The sequence below is a fragment of the Hemibagrus wyckioides genome, linkage group LG13 (genome assembly GCF_019097595.1).
Source record: "Hemibagrus wyckioides isolate EC202008001 linkage group LG13, SWU_Hwy_1.0, whole genome shotgun sequence".
In the NCBI taxonomy this organism is placed as follows: domain Eukaryota; kingdom Metazoa; phylum Chordata; class Actinopteri; order Siluriformes; family Bagridae; genus Hemibagrus; species Hemibagrus wyckioides.
The window spans coordinates 7,819,627-7,846,558 of NC_080722.1; the positions used below are offsets into that span (position 1 = coordinate 7,819,627).

The 26,932-nt window shown below is 36.2% G+C and overlaps 1 protein-coding gene across 1 annotated transcript; it reads right to left on the reverse strand.

Moving 5' to 3' along the window:
• Positions 1-15,245: 15,245 nt before the first annotated feature.
• LOC131363888 (clarin-3) lies at positions 15,246-18,685 on the reverse strand. Its single transcript, XM_058406853.1, has 3 exons — positions 18,340-18,685; positions 17,378-17,563; positions 15,246-16,152 (listed from the first exon to the last, which is right to left on the reverse strand). Exons 1-3 carry the CDS (start codon positions 18,569-18,571, stop codon positions 15,878-15,880), a joined length of 693 nt encoding a protein of 230 aa, XP_058262836.1. The 5' UTR covers positions 18,572-18,685; the 3' UTR covers positions 15,246-15,877.
• Between the last annotated feature and the right edge of the window lie 8,247 nt (positions 18,686-26,932).

The following is a 26,932-nucleotide window of genomic DNA, read 5'->3' on the forward strand; positions in this document are numbered from 1 at the left end:
TAATAGCTCAATTTCTTCAGCTCTCTCATTAGGACAATCCCGGAGGTCTGCATTGCCACTGTACAATCACACATACACACACACACAAGTACACACACATGCTGTGCAATCTTCTCCGTCACATATTACTGACCTCACCTGAGACACTCGCAGTCAGCTTTAATAAAGAGAGCAATTGTTAGACAATTATAGTTAATGAAACAGGCAGTTATGGACATTCCCTTATGTATAAAGTTATTATCTCACCCATCTATGAAGCGTCTTACTGTGTCACATATTAACATGATAAGGGTCAGGGAAAATACAGGGTAAGGATAAAGCAATGTAAGAATGAGTGGCAGGGAGATCATGACGGTCTTTTGAGGACCTTTACTTCTGAAGACTCATTATTTTAATATAATAAACTTGTCGTTGCCAAAGGACCACCATGTGGCTGACTCACTATAATCAGCAACTAGGACATGTTTTGCATCTGATGAATTTATTGTGATAACAGACTCTTTCCTCTAATGGTCAAAAAACTCAATCCTATAATGGTCCTCAAGAAATAAAATTCCTTATCTTGACCCTAACCAGGAGTAACAGAAGGAAACAAAATCTCCTGAAGTCCCTTGACTGTTATTCCGCCTTTATATTTGCCTAAAAGTCTTTAATTAATTTGGTATAGTGTTCATGGATTAGATCAGACTGGCGTCAAGAAGATAAACATGAATCAGCTCTTCGGTAAGAGGTGATGCTGAAAGCAGTAAGTGAAATAAAGCGTGGATTGTTTTGAGGTAACTATCTCTATTTCACTCCCTCCTCTCTTTCAGGCCCGAAAACGGGACTCTGTGAATGTTTTAGTGTCGATTCTGACACCATGCCAAGCTTATGCCAGTTTATAGTAAAGAAAGTATTGTGTGAAGTAAAAGAACCTGCAGTGCCAGACAATACCTGATTTACTCTGACGCCTTTGCACAAGGCCAGATCATATAACTAGAAATTTACTGACAAAGCCAGAGATGATCTTATTGAACAGAATAGCTGCTTAACTCTTTGAGTAGAGAAATTTGAATCCGAAGACAGCAGGACAGGCTCCAGGAGATGTTTTTTCAGTGATGTTTGACCTAATAGATGAAGGCTTGAGGATTACCAGTGGTTAAACAAGTATTGGTTGTAGGTCATCATCTTATGAGAACAAGTGCTGTAGTGACAATATAATAAGCATGAATTTTCAAATGACAAATATTTATCATTTTCACATAGCCAAAGGTTTTTATTCCCCACACCATCATCGAGACACAAATTTACATTACAAACCTATAAATGCACAGATCTATTTATGCTTTTTACCAGAGGCCAAAAAATTAAATTTGGGGTGTCAATGCCCTGCATTAATTTCCTTTTTCATGTCACGCTCCATAGTGCTGGTTAATGGCGCATATGAAAGTAGACACTCAGTACTTTAAGAATGTACTGGTTAGAATTGAAGCAAACATCTGACAATAGAATAAACAACAACAAAAATAATGCTCTCTGAGATGCCTCAACGTCTTCATTAGCATCTAAAATTTAAAGGTGTTTATCCACAGTCAATAGAATTCTGTGTAAGGTTATCCAACAGAGGGAAAAACACACATCTCACACTGAAAGCCAACAGAGTCCTGACTCATTTAATATCAGACGTTTTTGTGGTAACAAAATTATTCATTTGTTTATACTGATGTCTGATCGGTCGATTTCCATTCCTCCAGTGAAATGGAAGACCAGTGTAGTATTAAAATGGTTAACTGAAATAAATCAGTTCTAAGTTACATTTTATGTATCTTTAAACAACAGATGACCAGAAAACGTTTTTGGGTCCAGATTCGATGACCCCATATGTCCTCAGATATACAGTATGTTCTTGCCTAACAGGAGCGGAACTCAACTTGGTCTTCTACTGCTGTAGGCCATCATCTTCAAGTTCTACATTGAGAGATGCTTTTCTGCTCACCATGGGTGTAAGGAGTGGTTACTTGTGTTCCTGTTTACTCAAACCAGTCTGGCCATTCTCCTCTGACCTCTCTCTCGTCAACAAGATGTTTCCACCCACGGAACAGCAGCTTCCTGGATGTTGTTGTGTTTGTTTATTGTGCTATGTGTAAACGCTAGAGACTCCTGTGCTTGGAAATTCCAGATAAGCAGTTTCTGAAACCAGGCCAACTGGCACCAACAAACACGCCAAGGTCAAAATCACTGAGATCACATTTCCCCTATTCTGATGTTTGACATGAACATTAACTGAAACTCTTGATCTGTATCTGCTCGTTTTAATGCATTGCACTCCTGCAACGTGATTGGCTGATTGAAAGACTGCATGAATGAGCCATTAGACTCACACAGTGGGTAAAAGTATGTCGTGATTTATATATCTAACATATATATTTATTTACGTCTTTGTTTAACCAGTGAGAATCAGAACTATGGGCTACCTCGATTCAGGTGTGAGGCTCAGTTTCTCTGTTTAACCTCACTATTTATTTTTAATGATACACTGTCCGTCAGACTCACTGGTCAGTTCTACTGAGTTGCAGAGTGTTAGGCACTTTACAACTTGATTCATTTGACATGACACACGTAATTTATAACATTAGCATTAGTCTTGTTTATAACTGTTTCAAAAACGTTTGGTATTGTTAATAATGTCTAATAAAAAGTTATAAAAAAAATGTAATAAAAATTTTGTGTTTTGTGAATTGGAATGGGTTTTACTTTTTATTTAAAAAAAAAAACAAAACATTTTCCCAGTTTTTCATTTGCTTTCCATTTACCTGCATCTAAATGAGCTTTTATAAGCAGTGGAAATCCCAAAATTATAGACTTCAAATCCTGTTACTGATAGTTATATAAAAAGAATTGTAATTATTTAAAAAAAAAAAAAAATGTAAATCCTGTTTACAAAACCAGCCCAGCCATTATTGATAACAAACTATGGTAATTTGTAAGCTATACAGTATGTGCAGGCATTATCAGACTTAGTCCTGAGCTGGAGGATTTTTAAACTCATCTGATCTGAACTGACAGCAAGATCTGGTTTCCCTAAAGGCAAAGCTGGCCGCAGCAGCGTGGCATTCCACAGCAAAGTGTTTGTGTCAACTTAAAGGATTAAAGATCACAAGGAATAATGTTAGAAATCATCCACTGAAACTAACATGACTAACCTCTTCAGAGTCATGTGAGGCAAAAAAACACACTGGCTATGTACATAAAATCTTTATTATGAGTATGATCATTTTAAACTGTGATTTTGACTGACATCGGTATAAATGTTGGAGTTTGGAGAAAAAAATCCTAGGAACCAGGATTTCACAGAAGTCTTGTTTTGTTTTGATTGACCTCTCACTGTACTGGCATGATGAGATAAATCAGACCCACGCTTTAAAAAAATGATAGTTCCCATACATCTCTGGTTTTACAGTGTTTTGAAATTTCTCCAGGAATAATACTCCTTTACTGATCCTGCCACTCATGCTGTTACTGGCTGTGGGACAGTGAGCTCAATGAGGACATCTGTTGATCGTTTTAGGCCATTGCTTAGTAAGTGACCTGTATATGGAATTCATGTACAATTTCTTATAATCCTTGTCTCTAAACATATAGGCAGATTTAGTAAAAAAAAAAAAAGAAGAGGGTGGTGTTAATTGGATTTTTATCATTTTACATGAAATCATAGAAAAGGGACCAAAACAAACAAACAAACAAACAAACAAACAAAAACCTCAATCTTTCACCCTAACCCCAACATTCAGAAGACTGCTGTCATTCAAAATGTGCTGCAAATGTGCGTGTTTAAGACCCTGACAATCACACTATATTGAACTCTATGTTCAGTTCATTTCTGTTTGTCACAAATAAGCTTTAAGGAAACACGGATATAGATTTAGATTTCTAATGAGATGGCAGAGGTAAATTTTAAATTTGAATTATTTATACCTTTTACTTTATTTATACTTATATTTTTTTATAATTATTTTCTTTATAATTATATTATATTATATTATTTAATTATTATTTATAATTATTTGTTAAATACAATTGTTTTTGTGGTCTTATTAATGATTTTATATTTTAGAATTTTATTTTAGAGTAATCATTTGAAATTGTTTATTTATTTATAATTATTTGATCTATTTTGTTATTACAGTATATAATGTGTTTTAACCATCCATCCATCCTTTCATTTTTTTTGTAGTTTATCCTTCACTAGTTGTGAAGAACCTGGTGCCTTTACCAGGTGAATTGGGTCGCAAGGTCTAGACAAGTGCCAACCCATTACAGGGCACAATTGCACATATGCCTACACACCTATTCAAACCCTATAGACAATTTAAAGATGACAGTCAGTCTACAAGACATGTTTTGGACTGTGGAGGAAACCGGGATACTCTGAGAAAAAACCTGAAGCATGGGAAGAAAATGCAAACGCCATACACACAGGAGGCAAGAATCCAACCCACAACCTCAGAGGTGCTAGGCAAATATAATACATTTCTAATGTAAAAAAAAAAAAATAGATACTTGTGTCATCTTTATTTATTTTTTTTTAATCTTTGAATCATATTTAAGTTACAATACATCAATGGATATACATAAAGTTAGTTGTGTAGTTGTCGTAGTGTGGTAAGTGATTAATCACTATTGAATTGACTGGCATGTTTGTAGTGAATACCCGTGGCCCCTATAGAGCTCAGAGGAACTGTGAAGGGCCGGTGTGTCACTCAGCCTGTTCTCTTCCCCCATTTCTCTCCCAGCTCATGTTACCCTGCTCATAGATCACAGTGACTAGGTGTGAATGTGTGTGTAGTGTTGTATCCAGGCTCTGTAAGGCTTTTAAAAGAACACATTAAAGCTGTGCATATTGAAATTTCTGTGATATATTTTGTCAATTATTTTTTTATTCCCATGAAAAGGTTTCTGCAATATACTTTGATGATGTCAGAGGGGGACACTGCTAGTGCAGATAACGTGAGAAAATATCCAACAATCTCAAACGTAAAGGAATAAACGTCAGGGTTCAATGTTAGCTCTGGAAAACAAAAGAGGAAAAGCTTATTTTCTCACTCACTACTTTTAAGCGACATTCATTGTGATATTAATGAGAAATTCAATACAGAAAGAGTCAAGACAGAAAAGTTTCAGAATGCGATGCAGATATATGAATCAGAAATAGTTCAGTTAAGCTTGAGGCTAGTTTGTGATCTACATGAAGATGAGCACAATGGCCCTGATGGGGGTATTAGCATTGAAATGAAGCTAAATATACATAAGGAGGTGAGAGATCTACAGACTAAAGTATTAAAGCACTGTTAAGGCAGAAGTGAAGCGAAGGCCGAATCCCATTATCCCCACTATGCCAGGTAGTCATACATCAGTGTGAGGATGTAGGAAACTGAAAATAAACCAACTTCCCAATGAAATGAATCTAATCTTAAAAAGTTAAACTTTTCAACTCAAAATGAATATGCAAGTCATTTGTGGTTTAAAAAATTGTACTTAATTTTATTTGTATATCAATCTAGTTATATGCAAAGTATTACAAAGTAAATGCAGAATAATTCGATATGATGTTTTACATACTGTATACTGTTCTTGTATGTTTTGTATATCGTTTATTTGTTTAATAAGTTAAAAGTATTAGTTAAACCTACTAGGTTCGTAATTGAATACTTGCCTCTAGAATTATTTGTACAGGATAAATATGTGGTTGTTACAAACAGTTGCACACTTTGCAGGTTGGACATGTCTGTAAATAGAAAAATATTCATTATGTCTATATTTCTACATATCTGATACCTGATTACTAATTTCTTACTTCTGCATCCCTAACATATTTAGTCAAATTGTCATGTATTTACAATAGCAATATCATCGTTATTGTACCTCTAATTATACTTAGGTATTTTCAACAATGCAGGACGTACTATTTAACTATTAAAGCCAGATGCACAGTATGCAACTGCTACATTATTATTCTCATGTAAGTTATGTAGCTCTGAGATCTGCTGTACAAGCCTGCTACTTTTTATACAAGATATTATGTAACTTAGAAAAGAATGTAACAGTAATTAACATATATTTGTGTACTAAATACAGCGTATTTACTGTGCTGCAATATAAGGTGCCACTGGAATCACTTCTTAGATCAGTATTAATTATAATCACTGCATTTAACAGACAGACAAATTTAATTTATTTTATGTTTGAAACGAACTTTCTGTTCTTCCTGTCTGTTGAAGGTCTGATCAATCTTCTGTCCAAGTCTAATATGTATCTTAACACAACCTCCCTAAAATCATCCTTCTTCTTTTCTGCTTAGTGTTAAAGGCCAGAACATGCAGGAAGTGTCGATGCTCCAGGCGAATATCTGAGCAGAGGATAGAGAAGGGTAGAGAAATGACAAAAGTTGCGAACTGAGTGCCGCCCCCGGGCTTGGCCGTCACACCTACCTGTTGACTGGAGCTTAAGTGCACAGACAATGCAGGACGCAAAGTGATCCTTCCGTATTTTTCTCATGCTGTCTTTCTGTCTTCATCACTCTCTTCAGCCTCTTCCTCTGAAACCATCAGCTGGTGATGAATTGCCACAAAATGTACTGCCCTCACAAACAACATTTGGCTTGGTCCACTTCTTCCTGTGATATCCATAGTATATTTTTATACACACACCTTGTTTTTGTTCTTCTACTCCTCTTTTGGTTTTTTTGCTTAAACAAAATCCATTGGGTCATGTGAAACACTACTAGCCTTACAATGACTCCTGACTATAATGTGAATTAAAACATTGGGACATGACATCTAATCCATTTTGCTAAAAGTCCTGACCTCATTCTGTGGAAAGAGCCTTTGAGGAGGAGCGGTATCAAATTCCCACACAGCGTTCCTATGGATGGCTGTAAAAAGGCCCTGGAATGGGGTGCTAATTTGTAGTGCTGTCGGAACATAATTGTGAGCCTGTGGCATGTGTGTGACAGAAAGAGGCGGTGAGGTGGAGACTTAGTCAACAGAGGAAGGAGCTGATGCTTTTATAGCACATGTGTGCCTTTTTGCGGTGGAGGATGAGACGATGACTGACAGGAGTGACGGGGTATTAGGACTGGAGTTTGACTTTACTCTTTCTTTTTTTATCAAGTAACAATGTTTATACTGCTGTATCAGGGAATTATTTCGATTTGATAAGTAATACGATTGCCAGAGTTATTTTAAAGTAATCATAAAAATATCTCTCTCTCTCTCTCTCTCTCTCTCTCTCAAAAGATTACTTCATGTAGTTGTCCTAAATACGCTATTCCAACAATTATGCCTGCTTAAAAAATGTACACTTTTGATGAGATATGCACTCTAGTATGCCTCAATAACCACTCTAGTGGCTTATAACAGTCAAGATGTATTTACTATGTTAAACCTTTGTATTTGTTAAAGACATTAACAGCTCAAATAAACATGAGTGCTATCCAAAATAGATTTATAATTGTTTGCGGTGTCAAGTTAGATATGATGTAAAGGTTTAAAGTTAACATTAGAAGTGTTTGAAAACTGCTTTAAATGTATGATTTTGAAAAATGCGTTGGCTGTTTTTTCCCTTCTGTTGTCTTTTTCCAAAACAGTCCTTTATTCATGCTTCATACTTATGCACTCAGCACTCCCAACTCTGACTACATGGCATTGAAACATCACATGGTGCTGATATGCTTTATAGCCCGAGCCTCCGCTAGATAATCCAGCTTCTTCAGCGTTTTGTTTTGTGCAGGAGAATATTTCACCGCCCTGTCACTCGGCGAACAACTGAGGAGGCGTATGATGATGGAACTGCTGAAATGAATTATAAATGGCCTGTGTGATATCAGCCTGATACCTACTGCGACACAACAAATGATCGCAGCTGTCTGCTGTCTGGGATTCTCCTCTGTTTTATGGCCATTTGCAGGTTTGAGCGGCTTGGATGCACTCTGAGTCCGGGGCTCGGTTTCAGACTTCAATCTCTGATCTCTCCAGGTCTGTCTCGCTCCAGTTGCTTCCTCTGCTTTCATCTTCTCACCTAACTGCTTCAGTTACCTTTGACTAAAGCAGAGAGAGAGAAAGAGAGAGAGAGAGGCTGAGACGTCTACAGATGTGCTATGCTGAAGTAACAGATCTGAACTATACACTAAACATTATGCTGTGCATTTCTTTTATAACATTAGTTCTAATTTAATGTTATTATTTCAATAACTGAATATGTAAAAAACAACAACAACAACAAAAATGGATGGATTAAAATAAATAAATCTTAATTCACTCATTCACTAATTAACAATTCATAATGCTTTCTGTGATCATTATATATAATTATATTTCAGTCGCCAAACTCTCCACATTACACAATTTGTTCAGAATGAAACAACACACATTTTGGGGTGATGTTCAGTGATGTGCAAACCTACAGTCTCCTCTCTCTGAACCTGAGATCTGTCCGAATTACTTATATCTTTGCTCCACAATAAATTTTAAATTAGTGAGATCACAACCGGACTCTGAGCAGAGTGGATGGGTTTAGAAAGAAGGACTGGATCCAATTCATATCTGAATTTACAGCTACCACATCAGCTGATCATTCTAAATAATGTATTTGTATTTAGTTACATCCCAACTTCCTCCTTCAGAAAAGCATGTGCTTTTATCCATCCAAGTCTACGTGAGTGACGGACTGTAGCCTCATGCGGTCATGTGTCAGAGGGGTTAAAGAGCTCTGTTCTAGTTTGGCCTGTCCTGCCTTGTCTTTTAGCCATGTTTCATCCATCAGTGGCTTTGACGTGAGGCTTTGCGCAGAGAAAGTGCTCAGACTCGATCTGCTCTATCCGTCAATCCAGCAGTGATGGGTGACGCCTTCGTCTCCCCGGCCTGCCAAAGGGGACAGTGGTCTTGTTAGAGACAGAATGACCCTGTGATAAAGGTAAAGAGGAAGATGCACACACTGTGCCCTGGTCTCAGCTCAGAGAGTCAAAGTACGGAATAAGATAATGGGAAGAGTCCTGGAGATGCCCTGGACACAAGAGTTAGCAGAGCGCGAAAGCATCTTAGCTTTTAGTCTTGGCTTATGTGCTCCATCACCGCTGTCCAGCAGCGGATTCAGAGGCGCTCACACTGGAATCTATCAATCCCTTGAGGTGAATGTGTGTGAGAGAGGGAGGACTTGCTAAAGTGGAGGAATAGCTGCAGGTGTTTTAGAGAAGATCTTATCTGATGTTAACTGAGGAATGACACCTTAATGGAGCAGCAGGGGTGCAATTACACCCTCTCTGCCCCCCCATCCCTCTTTCCCTCCACTCCTCTCCACTCTCTGCCTTCACTGACAAATTAAGATAAATGATGGAGATAAAGTTTTGGCTCCTCCCTGTCTGTCCTGCACACAGGTACATCTTCAGCCAGGAGCTCAAAACACAACTCTAATATGCTACGACATCGTGTGTTCGTGTGTGTTGTGCTGAAGTGCAGACGCTATTAATACAGTCAAGAGCACAATCTTTGAGAAGTTATACCCAACCTAAATCTTTAGACCTTTCTTTGTTATCAAATGCACCTTTAATCTGTAGCCTTTATGAATGGTTTAGTGCATGTTTACATATTATACATATTTATAATTTGTGTGTATATGTAAGCAAATGTAATTTGTTGTGCAGCAAAATGCCATAACAGAACAATCTAAACCTTATTATAAAATTTACAGAAGAAGAAAGATGACATAAAATAAATAATGTAAAAATGCAAATGCTGTAAAAGATGTAAAGAAAATGGAGATAAATGGGAGATAAACCACATTTAAGTGACACCTACAAGTACACGTATCACACAACAGCCCCAACACACAACAGAAAATGGAGATAAATGGGAGATAAACCACATTTAAGTGACACCTACAAGTACACGTATTACACAACAGCCCCAAAGCCACAAACTCAAAAATATATGAGTTAAGAGTTTACATTTCTTTTGCACTTTAGGAGTCGACTCTAGGTTACATTTTAACTGTCTACAACTCTCTGGAGCAATTTCATGCTACATCTAGCCGACAAGAGACAAAAAAATATCAAAGCAAGGCATCTTGACACTAATAAAATTTATTGATGTGCTTCGTTTTTTCCCCAAAATGTTGTGAGCATGATATAATGATCAAATGCTACATGGCGGAGCATAAAGTCTCGAACATGACTCAAAATGAGTAGAAGAAAACTTGTCTTCTACCCGCTTGACTTTTTGTCACCTCACATTTCTCATTATTGAGAATTGCTTTTCATACTTGCAGAGTAAATCGCTGGATCTAAATCACTGCTCTTTATTGTGCAGGATTTAGAGGATTTGACAGGTCACTAGATGGTAGATCTTTATCAAAGCCTGGGGCTGGGTGGACAGAGAGCGGTGTTCACACAAAGATTCCTGCTTCTCTGCAGAATTTCACACTGTAGCTGTGATTCTCACATGGTGTAAAGCCAGAAGGTCTATTTTGATTTCTAAACCTTAAGCCTAATTGATTGATCACTTCCATTATCTAATCTGAAGATTAACAAAAGTATAAATCATGGCAAATCGAATACCACTGCAGTTTTAATACAACTATTCATATGAAATTTTATTATTTATGTAAGACTAATTATTTAGAAATTACAAATTTTTATTATGCACGTAAGAAGCTCAAATACAGTTGAGTATAAAATAATTTACAATTTAAACCAGTACATTTACTAGGATAGATTAAAAAATGTATTTGTATAAACCCAGGCTGCAAAGGATAGTGTATGTTACGATAATAACTGAAAACTGCCATGATAGTTAAAATCTTTGCATCGCCGTTTCTGATTGCTGGGATTTCAATAATAAACATTTGCCTACAGTTTAATATTCTAACACACTCAAAGCTCTTTTACTTTTTAATCATGAGTTATAATTTATCACCTTCCATTTTGTCTTAATCGCCAACCTTTTGCCATTTGTAGGCGTGATTTTGACTCCATGTTGATGAATAGAAAAGTTATAAAGGTGTCTGGATCTCAGTATGGAAGTGATCTCCGTATGATCTTGAACATATTAAATAATTAAGCTGCATTAATAAGTACATTTTCTATTTTAGACAGCGAAAACATTTGGCAGTGCCAACTTTATTTTTTATTATTTGATTATAACTTTAAATATTATTGTACATATTTCCTTATGGTATGTAATGTTATGTCTGTTCTTTATTTTTTTTAAATTATTTTTTTCTCATAGTGCTAATGATGAAAAAAAAAATATATATATATTAACCTTATTTTAGTTTTAAAAAAATCAGTAGAATTTATAGGAATGCATTTCAATAGACTTTTGATTATAATTAATTCTAACTACATGTGTTTGTATTGGATCAACCGATTTGTAAAATGAATGCGCGAAGGCTTGCACAGATTTTGCCCTGGGCTCATGTACATGCACAGGAAGCAAATGAGAGCGAGAATTTCATCATTCCTGACTTAGTATTCGGCTCCTCTTGTAAATAAAGCTTGAAACTGAGACCTGAGAGAACAAGCAAGGCTGAGTGTCAGGCATCATGTGTATACACTGCCCTGTGTGTTATCTTATCTTGTGTGTGAGAGCATCCATACCCTGCAGCTACAGGTGTGTGTTTCAGAGAGTTCTGTGATGCACGCTGCAGGAGTCATAGTGTTTTTCTTAATCCTATCACACAATCCCAGTGTCCTGAACCCAGGGCACCAGCTTAATCCACCTTCATCAGAGAGAGTGAGAGAGAGAGAGAGAGACAGAGAGACAGAGAGGGAAATAGAGAGAGAGGGGGATATATATATATATATATATATATATATATATATATATATATATATATATATATATATATATATATATATATATATATATATATATATATATATAAAGAGAGAGAGAGAGAGAGAGAGAGAGAGAGAGATTTTTTTCAAGTGATTCTTATTGACACTGCATAGTCCAACATGTAACATAATTGCACATGTAGCATCCGAACATTTTGCACATTCATTCTATTTCCTCTTTTTCTTATTATTAGTTTTATTCTTTTTTTTGTTGCTTTTTTATTAGTTTATTTATATGCACAGTCTAGGAGGAGAATCTGGATTCTAATTTCACTGCACAATGTATACTATATATAACTGTGTATGTGACATAATAATCTCGAATCTTCTCAGCAGTGGTAGCTCAAGTGGTTAAGGGTCTTGGTTGTTGATGAAGATCGGTGTTCAAGCTTCCACTGTTGGGCCCCTGAGCAAGGCCCTTAACCCTCTCTGCTCCAGGGGTGATGTATTATGGCTGACCCTGTGTTATGACCCCAACTTACGAAAATGAGATATACAAATAATGAATTTGACATAACATATATCTGACAGTAATAAAGCCTTCTTCTTCTTCTTCATCTTCTTCTTCATCTTCTTCTTCTTCTTCCTCTTCAAAAAGGTGGTCTGATATGAAGCAATGTTCTTGTTACCACCCTGAAGTTTATATTTTCATATAACAGCACACCCTGGGTTTTATTTCAAAATTTCCCAACATTATTATTATTAGCTTTATTAAAGAACAATCTTACACTTTATGTTTGTTTAATTTGAATCTAATTAACATGTATGAACCATGAAACAAATTAGTTTCTATTATCACCTATGTTTCTATAGATATAAGCAGCTGTTATTCCACCAGCTTTTCTTTTTTCTCCTATCTCTGGAAAGCTATAATACTGTCAGAGCTGCTGTTATCTAAATTAGAACTGAGAGTTCAGCAACATCATGATATAAGATGTTTCACTGTAGTGTGTCTGTGTGTTTGAGAAATATTTAGACACTCATGGGGGTTGACTGGAACACAATATTTCTATTCTCCATCTCGTTTACTTTAGTAGATGTTAGATTGGTTTGCTTTGGTGTGATAATTCTGTGCTGTTATACCTGCATCCAGCTGAAAGCTCTCTCAGAAGTTTTGCTTGCTCTGAATTCACATCACTTCGCTTTCTTTCTTTCTTTCTTTCTTTCTTTCTTTCTTTCTTTCTTTCTTTCTTTCTTTCTTTCTTTCTTTCTTTCTTTTTTGTTGATTTACAGTATAATTAAGTGCACAATAAAAGATGAACCAGTAAAAACGCTGGTAGTGAACTGGGTCCTGCTAACATTACAGTCACACCATATATGGTTGAAATGAGAATGTGTATTCATGACAATAAATTACAGTGTATATTTATATTCAATTAGAGATTTTTTTAGAGATTTATTTTATGTAGCACCATGGTCCTGGAGGTGTATTATTTTATTTTACAGTGTACTGCAATTATTTATTAATAATAATAATACTTATTACTAATAATTTATTTATTTATTTATTTATTTTACAATTTATTCTATTCGATTCTTCTCCATGAAACCAGGCACTAGTACTCCTCTTCAGCACAAAACAAAACAAAACAAAACAAAACAAAACAAAAAATCGGACATTTCTTACAATAAAAATGCAAATTTCAACACTGCTCCCATCCAAAACCTCCAATCTACACAGCATCAAATCACATACAATCACAGTGCATCCAGATGTTAAAGAACATACAGTAAGTATAAATATTGATTGGTGTTTGGAAATAAAAATAAACATTCATTCTCTGTCCCCTTTCATAAATTCTAGAAAAGTACTGCGTGTATTATACAAGACTTCTCAATTATATTTTAGCATATTTATAAGAGTTTAAACACATTCAAAATCTGGGATGAAACTGATAATAAACATATTTGAAAACATTCTAAAAAGAAATAATAAAATATGCAACATTCTGACTTTTCAATAATCAAAATGTTAAAGAATTTCCATTTCACTTTTTAAATGTAATCAAATTTCTAATATTGAGTGTGTTTACTGCTTTGTACGAAATGCCAGATATTCCATGAGTCTCATCCTTTCCACTGAAGCACATGTACGGAAGACACACAGATGGATTTGATCTATCATGGATCGTCAGGTTTTACAGCCTTGTGGAGTCCATGTCATCATAGCTGTACACTGTTATTAAAGAAAAGTAGGAGATGTACCATAATACTCATGTGCATTTTTCTAAGATTCTACTTTCTGTTCACGTTATTTGCTGATAATATCATTTCTGATGAAAAACTTTGTGTTAAATTTTGTCTTTATACAGTATGCTTGTCAAGTATATGCTAATCAGGCATCTAGCTTGAAAAAAAGGTAAATATCGAGTGTTCAGTGTGTGGGCCAAGAATACACAGCTTGGAACAAAAGTACACACATATGTACAAATACTGTTCATAAAAATGTGTTTAGTTCTGTGTATTGTTTTATGTAGCACCAGCGTCCTGGAGGAACGTTGTTTCACTTCTCTGTGTACTGCACCAGCTATATATAGTTGAAATGTCAATAAAAGCTTCTTGACCTGGCTTCTTAAGGGAGGATTTTGTAACTTACTGAATTTGTTAGCGTACATTTTTAGCAGATTATGTGCTCCTGATTGATTGCAACTCCTTAGGTCTTAGAATATTGAAGACACAAATGCCTAAAGGAACCCCTGGACAGTAGCTGAAACACTCACAGAGACTAGATGAGATGAGAAAGACTGACAAAACACACTTCTGCCACCTAGTGTCAACACACACTGGGGTAAATGCTCCCCACTCTCTCACTGCTGTACACATTTCTGGTGCTAATTATTAATAAATTTTGAATTTTACACCAAAAGAGACAGTATATGGATAGATAATTTGAAGGCTCAACGGCTTCATTGGTGTAGAACATGCCATAATAATATCTTACTATGAAACAACACAAGTAAAATAATGGGTTAAAACAAAGTCGGGGGGAGTGGAAGGATCCTCTAGGTTTCTAGATATTATTATATTTTAAACGATTAAAGTTTTCTTACATATTGTGAAACAAGTAAAGTATACCATAACAATGTCTTTTCCTAAATATTGTGGTGAATTTACATTCATGGAATTACTGGCAGATGCCTTTATCCAGACATAAAGCGACTTAGATTTGTCTCATATTTTATACAACAGGTCAAGATTTGACCGTCCAATGTGTTTTTGAATTTATATGAACGCTGGACATGTGACGGTCCAGTGATGAATGAAAAGCTTGTAAATCTGATACAGTTTATTTGTTTAAATACAGCGAAATAATTTACTTCTATTTATTTGCTATTTCTATTTTCTACTTATTTAGAAATAATTAATGTTAGTGTTATTTCACAGTCAGAAAAACGGTTGAAGGTTGAACAGATCAAAAAGAAGAGTAATGACCAATTAAACAACTGCTCAATAAGTCTCACTAATCAGTAAAACTACAAGACAATTCCATAAAGAGTCCACTTTCTGATTCCTATATTTAAAAGTTCCAAATCCCTGGAATTCTGAAATCTCTGACAAATCTTTTTGAGTTCCAAAAAAGAGACAGTAATGTGTTTTGCTAATGTGGTCGAATTCAACAGGTCATGAAAGGGTTCATATTAAGCAACAATGACAGCTGGAAGGAAATAATCAGAGAGAGAGATCTTTGGTATCAATAAATAATTATGGCTATATTTACAAGCTGATATGTGTGAAGTGGTGCTGATATGTACAGTATAACTCCCTTCACACATATAAACGTACGGTTTTCTTCAATCATTTCTGGGTGTATTCTGAAGCCATTCAGTTACATCAAATCCTTAGGGCAGAAAACAATAGAACAAAACGTATTTTTAATATATTTAGGAAAAAACAGACAAGCAGAATGTAATGAATTTTGTATTGCTTTGCATCCAAAACATCTGTGTTGCTCCTATCATCAGTTCATGTCTGTGATCACATAGTCTTATGGATAGACTCCTTTACATTTTAGTACATCAGAATCTCTTTGGGCGCGTCCTCCGTGGGTCTCTGCTGTTCCATGCGTTGTCTGTAGGCCATGTGCGCGTACAGATACACCAGGAAAATGGCGAACAGGTCAACGATAATGTACGGCACAATCATAAAAAAGCCAGTCAGGAATCTCACGTCCGGATCCTTCAGAATGACGCTCTGTTTTATATTTGCAATCAGCATGTCCTTTGGAACGTTGACCGCAACCAGATTAATAAAGTACAGGGCCATTGCTAGAAATGCCAAGCATGCTATAGAAAAGAAAAAATGAGATAATGAGATGAATTCATACAGACTTTAGAATAATTATAATAGTTTAATACCGCTTAGCACTGAACATTGAACAAGCAGCTCTGATATAATGGCAGCTTTAAATCAAATTACAGGTTTTTATTAATGCTCTAATACTTTATCATGTCTATAGAAACCTTCCACAGAAACACAATGTCCAAATAAATGGATTTCAAAACTGTGTACCGGTTTAAGGTTTTTTCTTTTCTTTTCTTTTTCTTTTAATACAGTTATTTAGCATTTTTTGAGAGGTCTCTCCAGTCTTCAGTGTCAGTGCTTTGTAACAGTCAGAAGGTTTGACATGGCAAGGTGTTCAGTATAAAAAGGTATTTTGTAGTTCTCTATAACAAGTTATATTTGTCTTATTCATTTCACTGGAGAGAAAATGAGATCTGGTGAGTGAATAACTGAAGGGTTTTTTCAAGGACGTTCCACATCACAAAAGTTAACTATAAACTTTATTGAATAATAAATTGTAATTGCTGTGGTATACAACGATCAGGCGTAACATTATGAGCAGTGACAGGTGAAGTGAATAACACTGATGATCTCCTCATCATGGCACCTGTTAGTGGGTGGGATATATTAGGCAGCAAGTGAACATTTTGTCCTCAAAGTTGATGTGTTAGAAGCAGGAAAATGGACAAGCATAAGGATTTGAGTGAGTTTGGCAAGGACCAAATTGTGATGGCTAGACGACTGGATCAGAGCATCTCCAAAACTGCAGCTCTTGTGGGGTGTTCCCGGTCTGCAGTGGTCAGTATCTATCAAAAGTGGTCCAAGGAAGGAACAGTGGTGAACCGGTGACAGGGTCATGGGCGGCCAAGGCTCATTGATGCACCTAGAGAGCGAAGGCTGGTCCGTGTGATCCGATCCAACAGACGAGCTACTGTTGCTCAAATTGCTGAAGAAGTTAATGCTGGTTCTGATAGAAAGGTGTCAGAATACACAGTGCATCACAGGTCAGGGCTGTTTAGGCAGCAAAAGGGGACCGACACAATATTAGGCAGGTGATCATAATGTTATGCCTGATCTTTGTATGACAAATCAAACTTGATACTGATATTTTTGTTCTGTTCTTCTGAAAAGATGAGTCTAATATACACTGAACAGATTACTTTCTGAGAGGTTGTATTAAATGCAGTATGTGTGTGTGTGTGTGTGTGTGTGTGTGTAATATCTCACCACTTAATCCACTGCAGACATACAGTCCAATGGGACCCATATAGGTTTCATATGGATTACTGATGGTGTTGTAGAGAGTGATGAGTATGCTACCTGCAGAGGCCAGCAGAGCAAAGACCAAGAGCACAACAACCAGGACATGTAAGGTTTCTCCAGCGCCCCCTATCTCACCCAACCTTTCATACACTGTCACAGAGAAGATTTTATATTAGTGGTAAATATCAGTCTGGTTTAAAAAATATCAAATATAACAGTTTTCAAAACAAATATCCAGAACAGCTTCAGTGACACACACAAAAAGAACAAACAAAGCACTGTACTCCACAAGGCTATGGACTCAAAGACAGTGGGAACTGTTAGACAGTGGGAAAATAATTGAAATATGTGATGTTTTACTAGAGCTTAGTAGGAAAAAATTTGTACACTCTTAATACACTCACTGTGATATCTGATAACTTAGAGTAATAAATATGGTAATGAATGTATAATATAATAAAAATAAGTGTAAATATACAAGGATGTTTACTGTGAATCACTGTTTTTCCAAAATAAAGTGTATAGAAAACAGAAACAAGGAAGAAAGCAGTTGAATTCTGAACCAAAAAGCTAAAACAGTCATGATTAACATTTACCTTTAAATAATATATATAATATATATATAGATTATATATAATATAACACCAGATTTTTTTAGGATATATATATATATATATATATATATATATATATATATATATATATATATATATGTATACACTAAAATAATCTGGTGTTTTTAATTTGAGAAATCTGATATTTTAATATTTAAACATTAAATACAATAAAAAAAATATACATGCTATGCTTTATTACATAATATATTATTTAACAAAGACTACCTTTTTTTAAATAAAGAACACTAACATTGTCACAGTAATCTGAGCTTTTTTAAATTGACTTGTTATTTTACCTCATTAACTTACCAACAACATCATTTTCACTTGTAAACCGAGGACAGGATACATGGGACTCTCTGCCTTTGAACAGGCCCATGAAAATGGTTGCAGATCCATTAAAGAATTTGCTTCCTACAGGTGAACAGGCCATGGTGGAGAAGGACCACTCCGCCGTCATCCCATAACTGAGGACAGCCACCCCGATTATAGTTAACAACGCGCTGGACAGGAAGTACAAAATCTTCTCAGTTGATGGCATGGTTCTGCTGTGTATTTTCTCAGTTCTAAGTCTTAAATATTTTTCCCAGTGTAGTAGCCCAGGCCTGTTTCCCAGATGCACAGAGAAAAGAAAAAAGACCTCCTATTCCTAGCACTTGTAACAGGGAACTACAGGACTGGGTGGAGTAGAGGCAGAGGACAAGAGTCATTGTGCGTCATCATTACTGCTAGATTGTTATGTTTTCTGATCCCAGACCTGTTTAGTGGTTCTCTCCGAATGAATAATAACAGGATTAAGAGCAAGGAATCTGTTGCGAGGTCAGTTGCAAAAGGAAATACAGCCTTTCCTCTTCAAGTGCAATAAAATAATCAGACCTTTGGTCAGGGAGCAACTGCAGTTGTCATGGAAGATTTATTTATAAACACGATAAAAGGGAATGATATACGATGTCATTCCCTTGTTTCATGGCATGAATTAAACACATGACGTGGATATGATGCATATTTTCTGAGAACTTTATTGTTGTGGATTTAATAAGTGTTTGGAAATTGAACCAGCTAATATAGTTTCAGCTCTACCTATAAACACTTTATCTTTGAGGTTCTACTTTGGCTTTAGACGTTATAATTCTATATGTTTAAAAAACCGACACCATTTTGTACTAAGTGATAATTATTGAAACTGTTTTTAGATGTAGCAATCCAGAACTGCATCTGCTGGTCCAAAGTCCTGTGCTGAGCAATTTAATTATCTATAAATCCCCATGGTGATAAACCAGACACATTTACGGCCCAGGAAAGGCGGTGTGTTTGCACCATGGCCAGAAATGGTCAGATGTGTATGGCTTTACTGTGCTTTTTTGTAGCTTTTATAATACAAAGCTGGATATCAGTGCAGCAATTATAGTGTTGGTATTACACACCACCAGAGTCTTGGGCTGGATCCTGTGTTCTAGTTGCTCTCATTATGTAGTCTCTTATATTCTCCCTGCATGGTTCTCCTTGTGTCAGTGTCACACTCACATCCTGAAGTCATAGCTGGAAGTGACCTGAATACTGTAAACTAATTTTATGTAAAAGAGAGAGAGAGAGAGAGAGAGAGAGAGAGAGAGATTCTCCCATGATATAAACCAAGTGGGGAAGTAGCTGTTGACAATAAATGGCTGAAAGAAAGCTGTGTGTGCTCATCATGTCCAGAGGGTGTCACTTTTCACTCATTTGAATAACAACATGAGAAAAAGAGCTTCATTCCAATCACAATTGCACAATTTGCTTTAAAAACAATATTTTGCCCCATAAATGAACATTATAGTTTGAAAAAAATCAGAAGAAAAAAGTACTTTTTGCCGTGACCTTCTCATTCCCCAGACCTGATTTAAAACGTAACATCTTGACGCATTTATTACAGAAATCTCAGGGAGAATGGAGGGACAAAGCTAGACCAAGAATCTGAGTGTGTTATAACTTGTATGTTAGGAAGAATGAGGGGCAGATATTACTGATGTGAAAGCTGTACAGAGGATTCATAAGAGGTAACAAGTGAGCAGTACAAATGATTAAAAACTTCTAATGTCACATCAGAGAAACATAAAAACTCAGTTGCAAAACCTCAGTTATTATTATTATTATTATTATTATTATTATTATTATTATTATTATTATTATTATCGTTACCATGGGTGTAACTTTGGTTTGAGAATGGGGGGGGCACAAAATGGGGGAAATGTTTCCGGCTTGAATCCCATTTCCTGCATTCACATACATTTAGGGACTATGGTGATACAAAATCCAGGAAATAATTAAATTGATTAAAATGATAAATTCTGCCAAAAAGAATAGTAGGCTATTAAACTATGTATATATATAAAAAAAAATGTCTTACTTTCTTTATTGTTTAATAGGAGCAGATCATCAAGACTTGAGAAAATCATTTTATAAAGTCTCCTCAATTGGATGCAAAAAAGGAGAGTATGCAGGGAAAAACTGCATCATCATACGGGGATTTGCTGGAAGCCATTCATTCACAAGGTGAGAGTTGGAAGGCAATGTTGTCTCAAATGATGAGACAGATACAGAGTCATGCCAGGCCTCAACAGCTCTCTCTTTGCAGGTGGAACCAGTCTTTCATTCAATGCATTGATGAGGCATTCTGAACTGTGTGAGCCAGTAGTTGGTATGTGACACCGGACACAATCATTGGAGATGGCAGCACACATGGTGATATTGGCACCCCTCTGACCTGGCTCTGTAACAGTGGCCAATGATGTTCCTCGCACATCTCCATGGGCCCCAACTCGCAACTTACAGAACTTAAGTGAGCTGGTCTGAATGTGAAATGTACCTTGAAAGTTGCAGCAAGTTACTATTAAAGGGCAAAGAATCAACATCTTCCCTGATTACCCGCCAGCAGTTTTAAACACTGCACGCTTTTCAAACAAGCAAGGGAATTGCTAAAGGGCAAACGTGGTGTCAAGTATGGTCTACAGTATCCAGCAAAATTAAGGGTCATGTACAATGGCAAGGAACATTACTTCACGGACCCAGACAAGGCCATTAAGCTTGCAGAAAACTGCTTTGGATCAGGATGACTGTTCTAAGGATGTTGCGTAATTGAGATGTGTGATCACTTGTTGAGTGCACTTGTTGGTCAATGAATAAGATATTTATGTTAGGTGTTTTCTAGAATACTTCATTTGTGTGTTATTACTCCTATTATTACTGTTCTGATACTATTTTTAAAAATTTCATTTCAATTTAGCTTACTTCGTCTCATGCCGCTGGTTCTAGTTGTTGGTTAGATGCATTCCTTTCCCATTACATTAGTGAATGTTATTGCTCCAAATTATGATGACCCAGATTTTTTCAAGAACGTATTTGATCTTATTCCTAATATGTCTCAAACTAATCTAATTGTAGGGGGCGACTTTAACTGTGTCCTGGACACATTCCTGGACAGGTCATCTTCTAAGAGAGCCTGGACAGGTCATCTTCTACTGAGTTCCTTGAGCTCAGTCTAGCTCAGGGAACTTTTTGAATGCTTTTATTAACAACTCTAATTTAGTGGATATATGGAGACTTTTTCATCCCACCGCGAGAGATTATACCTTTCATTCACAAGTTCACAATGTATATACACACACTGATTACTTTTTAGTAGAAAATAAATTAATTTGCAATATCATGTATAATAAGATCCATGATATACAAATTTGCTCCTGTCACATTTGAACTTGCCTTTAATAATTGGAGAATGGAGCCTCGACTTGTCAATGATCCTAAATGTTATGATTACATGCTTATACAGTTGGAAATATTCTTTGAGAATAATGATACCCCTGAAGTTTCCCCAGGACTACTTTAGGAAACTTTGAAAGCGTTTTTAAGAGGATGTGTTATCTCTTATCAGGGGTCCAGAAATAAACTGTGTAAAACAAGACTTTTAGAGTTAGGGAAACAAAATCATTTAGATAATGAAAATAGACAAAATCCCTCATTAGAAGCATACAAAAAAAAAATTCTTCAGTTATTCCTGATATTATTCCTGATTTTATTTTTAATAATAAAATACGAGGCTCCTTTTTAACATACTGTATTACTATTGTATTACTATTCAAGAAAATCTAGTAATAGTCTCACTCAATGCTGAAAAAGCATTCGATAGAGTAGAATCTTTTCACAGTATTAGCGTAGGTGATAACTTTATAAATTGGATCAAGATTTTGTATAAAGTCCTACAACTCAGGTACTAATAATACTTTGTCTGGTCCCTTTAATCTTCAAAAAGGGACTAGGCAAAGTTGCTCCTTTTGTCCTATTTGGGCAATATTCTGCTAGGAAACCTTGGGTCCTGCCATCCATGTGGATGTTAATTTAACACATACCACCTTCCTAAGCATTGTTACAGACCATGTACACTCTTTCATGTAAATGGCTGTGGCCTCTTTCAGCAGGGACAATGTGCCGTGGCACAAAGCAAAAAATGGTTAAGGAATAGTTTGGTGAGATTACAATCAGTTTGAGGTGTTGACTCGGCCTCCAAATTCTCCAGATCTCAATCCAATCAAGCATCTGTGGCATGACCTAGACACACCCCACCTCACAACTTAAAGGACTTAAAGGATCTGCTGCTAACATCTTGGTGCCAGATACCACAGCACACCTTCAGGGATCTAGTGGAGTCCATGCCTCGATGGGTCAGGGCTGTTTTGGCAGCAAAAGGGGGGACCAACACAATATTAGGCAGGTTGTCCTAATGTTAGGCCTACTCGGTGTATATCATATATAATGCAAATCTATACAATTGTATAATATAAACTCCAACAGTTCTACATATATTTAAAAAGATATTCAGTATGAGTATATTGTGAATACGAATCTCAGGATCAGTTTTCATGATCACAGCAGAAGTTCTTTAATTGAAGTCTACATTATATTCATATGAGATCATCGACTAAAGAAATGGTGAGATTTGGGCATAAACTGTTGATGGGAAGTGCAGATTGTTAAGATGTTCATGTATGTTCATCCACAGCAGCAGAAGTTGAGTCATAAATGCAGACGGCTCCAAGCAGAAGATAATAAACATGATGATATTGAATAAAAGCAAACAGCAGCCAGTCAGGTACAATGATCATAATTTATTTACAATAATTCAGATTGATTTACAGTAAAGTATTTACAATAATTCAAATGTATTTAGAGTAAGGTATTTAAAATAATTCTAATTTACTGGAAATTAGAATCAGTTGTTGGGTGCTGATGGCCTCTCCAGCATGGCCTATTAATCATCTGTGGAATAAAAACATGTCAGTTAATATAGAGTATTGTAGAACATACTGTAATGTTTCCTTATTTTATTTCTTGCCCAATTCATGTTTCGGTTATGAAAATAAAATTACATAATACTTTACTGTTCTAGTACAATGCATGTGATCTGGATTATATTCTGTGTCAGTTCATTTTAATTAGGTCTGATGTTTTGCCTGGCTAACCTGAAAGGCCTTCTGTGTACCACTCATGTTCACGGATTTGCTCGAGGCTTGGCCTCTTGGTGGGATCTTGCTCCAAGCACCACTGGATCAGATGGCGACAGGCTGTGTGGGCAGAGATTTAAACAGAGTCAGACGTTTAGTCACTAATTTTCAACTTCTGCTTGCAAATTCAGTACCAATTTTCTTAGATTTGTTGTAATATCTCAATATGCTGTTTTTATATTCTTCCACATTCAGACAGGTCAGGTGCGAAATTGAGGAACCCAGCAACAGTTTCCTCCTCATTACTGAAGGGGAATTCTCCAAAGACCAAGGTGAACAGGAGAATGCCAAGACTCCAGACAGTAGCATGGTCTGCGTAGTATTCCTGTTGCTGGATCCATTCAGGAGGCCAATAAGCTGGAGTTCCTGAGCAGAAGAGCAAGAACAACATTAGCAAGATCACAACTTAGATATTCCTTTAAATCTGTGCAATATCTGTTGATGTGCAATTACCTGCATACTCCACATAGGGCGTGTCCTGCCACAAATTTCCACAGCCAAAATCAATCAATTTGACATCCAAGGTGTCGGGGTTGAAAAGGAGTTTTTCCTGCCTTGATGTCGCGACTCGACCACCTGGAGCATGAAATAATAATAATAATAATAATAATAATAATAATAATAATAATAATAACAATAATAATAAAGAAAACTCTCAGGATCAAAATATCTAAATTAAATTTCATCTAAACACAACTAGTTAGATCAATGTAACTATGTACTATACTCTAAAAAGAACAATCAGTCTCAGAAAGACTGGACACTTAAAGCCACATGACATAGTCACAGCCATACCATATATCAGTATCCCTAAATGAAAGCAATTCACTAACACACATATCTAACTTACACACACAAACACAAAACAAACGATGCCTTTGTCCATTGTTTTTCTTAATATTACTAACTTCACCACTATTATTTGCATTTGTGCAGCACTTTGTGTTCTCCATTTGGATGGGAATTTTACTTTGTGAAGCAGCTGATAAAGCTGGCAAACATGTTATGACAAGTCATTCAAGAACAAGCAAATCAACAGCAAACAAATTCTTTTGTTAGCCAAAGAGGGGCCATGGTAAAAGATGAATCACCTGCAGCATGATGATTTTGGCCAGCAGCTCATCGAGTTTGCCTTGTTGACTTAGGCATAACTCGCATACGTCCATGCAGGGGATTGGTCTTTCCAGGACTAACAGGAGGCAGTTGTCCATTTCAAACCAATCCAGAATCTGCAGGACGTACTGGCAGTGAGGTGGCTTTGAAAGCTTTTGCATTAAAGCCACCTCTAGATGGAGCTCACAGGTCTCGCCAGGCTAGCAATAAAAAAACAAACATAAAATTAGCATAGTTTGTGAAATCAGAATGGGAAACATTATAGATACAGTATACAAAACCTAGATGCTGCTTTGAGCTATGACTAATGTGACTGAACTGAGGAGAATTAGACTTAAAGATTTTTGCAGCAAATGGATGTAAGAATCACAAAGAACAAGTATAAAAGACTAGGAATTACTTTGCTGTTTAGCTTTCCTTTATCTCAATCTCAGTTCTTCTCTAATGTATGTGATATTTTGGAGGTCATGTGATGTCCAGTAAGATGTGTTACCATGGTGAAAGTACGCTAGTTTGAAGTGTCAGTTACCTTTAGCTCACATTATATTACTTGATCAATTTATAATGAATATGTTGTTGCTTATATTACATTAGATTAGATTCAACTTTATTGTCACTGCACATGTGGGTACAAGGCAACGAAATACAGTTAGCATCTAACCAGAAGTGCATTTTCGCAGTGCAAATAATTAGCATATATAATCAGTATATAAACAATAAATAATTTGCATATATAAACAATATATAAAAATATATAAATAATTTGCATATATAAACAGTATATAAACAGTAAACAGAGGGAGGTAAATACAATGAGTGCAAATGAGCAAATGATTATAGGTGGTGCAATGAAAATAATTAAATATGTAATCAGTATTCAGAGAAGGAGTTATGTACAATGAGTGCAATGATTTAGATGTATGCAGTGAGGAAGATATTATATACCATGATAAATATTTGCATATGTAAACTGTACACATATGTAAACTGTACACAGAAAGGTTTATATACAGAAAAGGTTATATACACTGGTAATAATGTGTTCAGTCAATGTGTGTGTGATCGGGTGGAGGCAGAGTTCAGCAAAGAAACAGCTGTGGGGAAAAAGCTGTTCCTAAACCTGCTTGTCTTGGTCCGGAGTTTCCTGTAGCGCCTCCCAGAAGGCAGGAGGGCAAAGAGACTATTGGCAGGGTGAGAGAAGTCCTTTATGATTTTGCGTGCTCTGGTGAGACAATGCTTCCTGTAAATGTCCTCGATCTTAGGAAGTGGAGCTCCAACGATGGGCAGTTTTCACCAGCCTCTGCAGCGCTTTCCGGGCTGACACAGTGCAGTTCCCATACCAGACAGTGATACAGCTGGTCAGGATGCTCTCGATGGTGCAACGGTAGAAGTTCACCAGGATGTTTGAAGAGAGATGGTTCCTTCCTCAGAGCCCTCAGAAAGAAGAGGCGCTGGTGAGCCTTCTTGACCAGACTAATATATGTAATATATGTAATATATGTATATGTAATGTGATGTAATCTAGTTATTGCCCCTAACTATCTGATTGGGTTGGGGGTGTTATGAAAGTAGTCAGGAAAAGTGACTAATGCAGCATCTAGGATTCTTATACCGAAAAATGACAGCAGGTTGCTTGTTTTTATTTATAGTAGCCGGTACAAGTAAATGAACACATCCTAGAAACATAGATTTGGTCTTTAAATCAATTGTAAACTGTTTTTTTTTTTTTTTTTGCTACTATCACAGCAGTGAATTAAGGTTACCTACAACTGTGATGTACAGGTCCGAGCCGTCCTTGCGAACATGCTTAATGGCAACCTACAAACAAAACAAAAACAAAACACCCCTGTGTAGTGTAGCAGTGGACAGATGGAAAACTTTCAATGTAGATTCCACAGATTAGCTCACAACATTAACAAATAGGGACGAGCCTTAAGCATTAAATCTAGTAATAGCTCTGTTCAGTGTGTTATCTTATTATGACAGATAAGAGAACTAAAACCTAGACACAGTTTGTTTATTTCTTTATTCATACCATTTATAGGTTAGCCCTGTACCTTATGACAGTTGGTAGTGTAATGTCGCTAACTAGATAATCAACTTGACTTGTGCATTGTAACCGAATAAGATACCAGTAAACTTTATAGGGATGATGTATTTGCATTTTCTAATGTGTAATCTGTCCCAGCATTTCCTTATTTCTGTGTCAGGAATTAAAAGCGTGACATCACACGAGGTGTGGCTAGAACCTGGGG

Coding starts and splice junctions, on each gene's coding strand:
- LOC131363888 (XM_058406853.1), bottom strand. CDS start 18,571: ATGCCATCAACTGAGAAGATTTTGTACTTCCTGTCCAGCGCGTTGTTA. Junction 17,564..18,339: donor AAGTGAAAATGATGTTGTTG/GTAAGTTAATGA, acceptor TCTCTGTGACAG/TGTATGAAAGGTTGGGTGAG. Junction 16,153..17,377: donor TGTCTGCAGTGGATTAAGTG/GTGAGATATTAC, acceptor TCTTTTCTATAG/CATGCTTGGCATTTCTAGCA.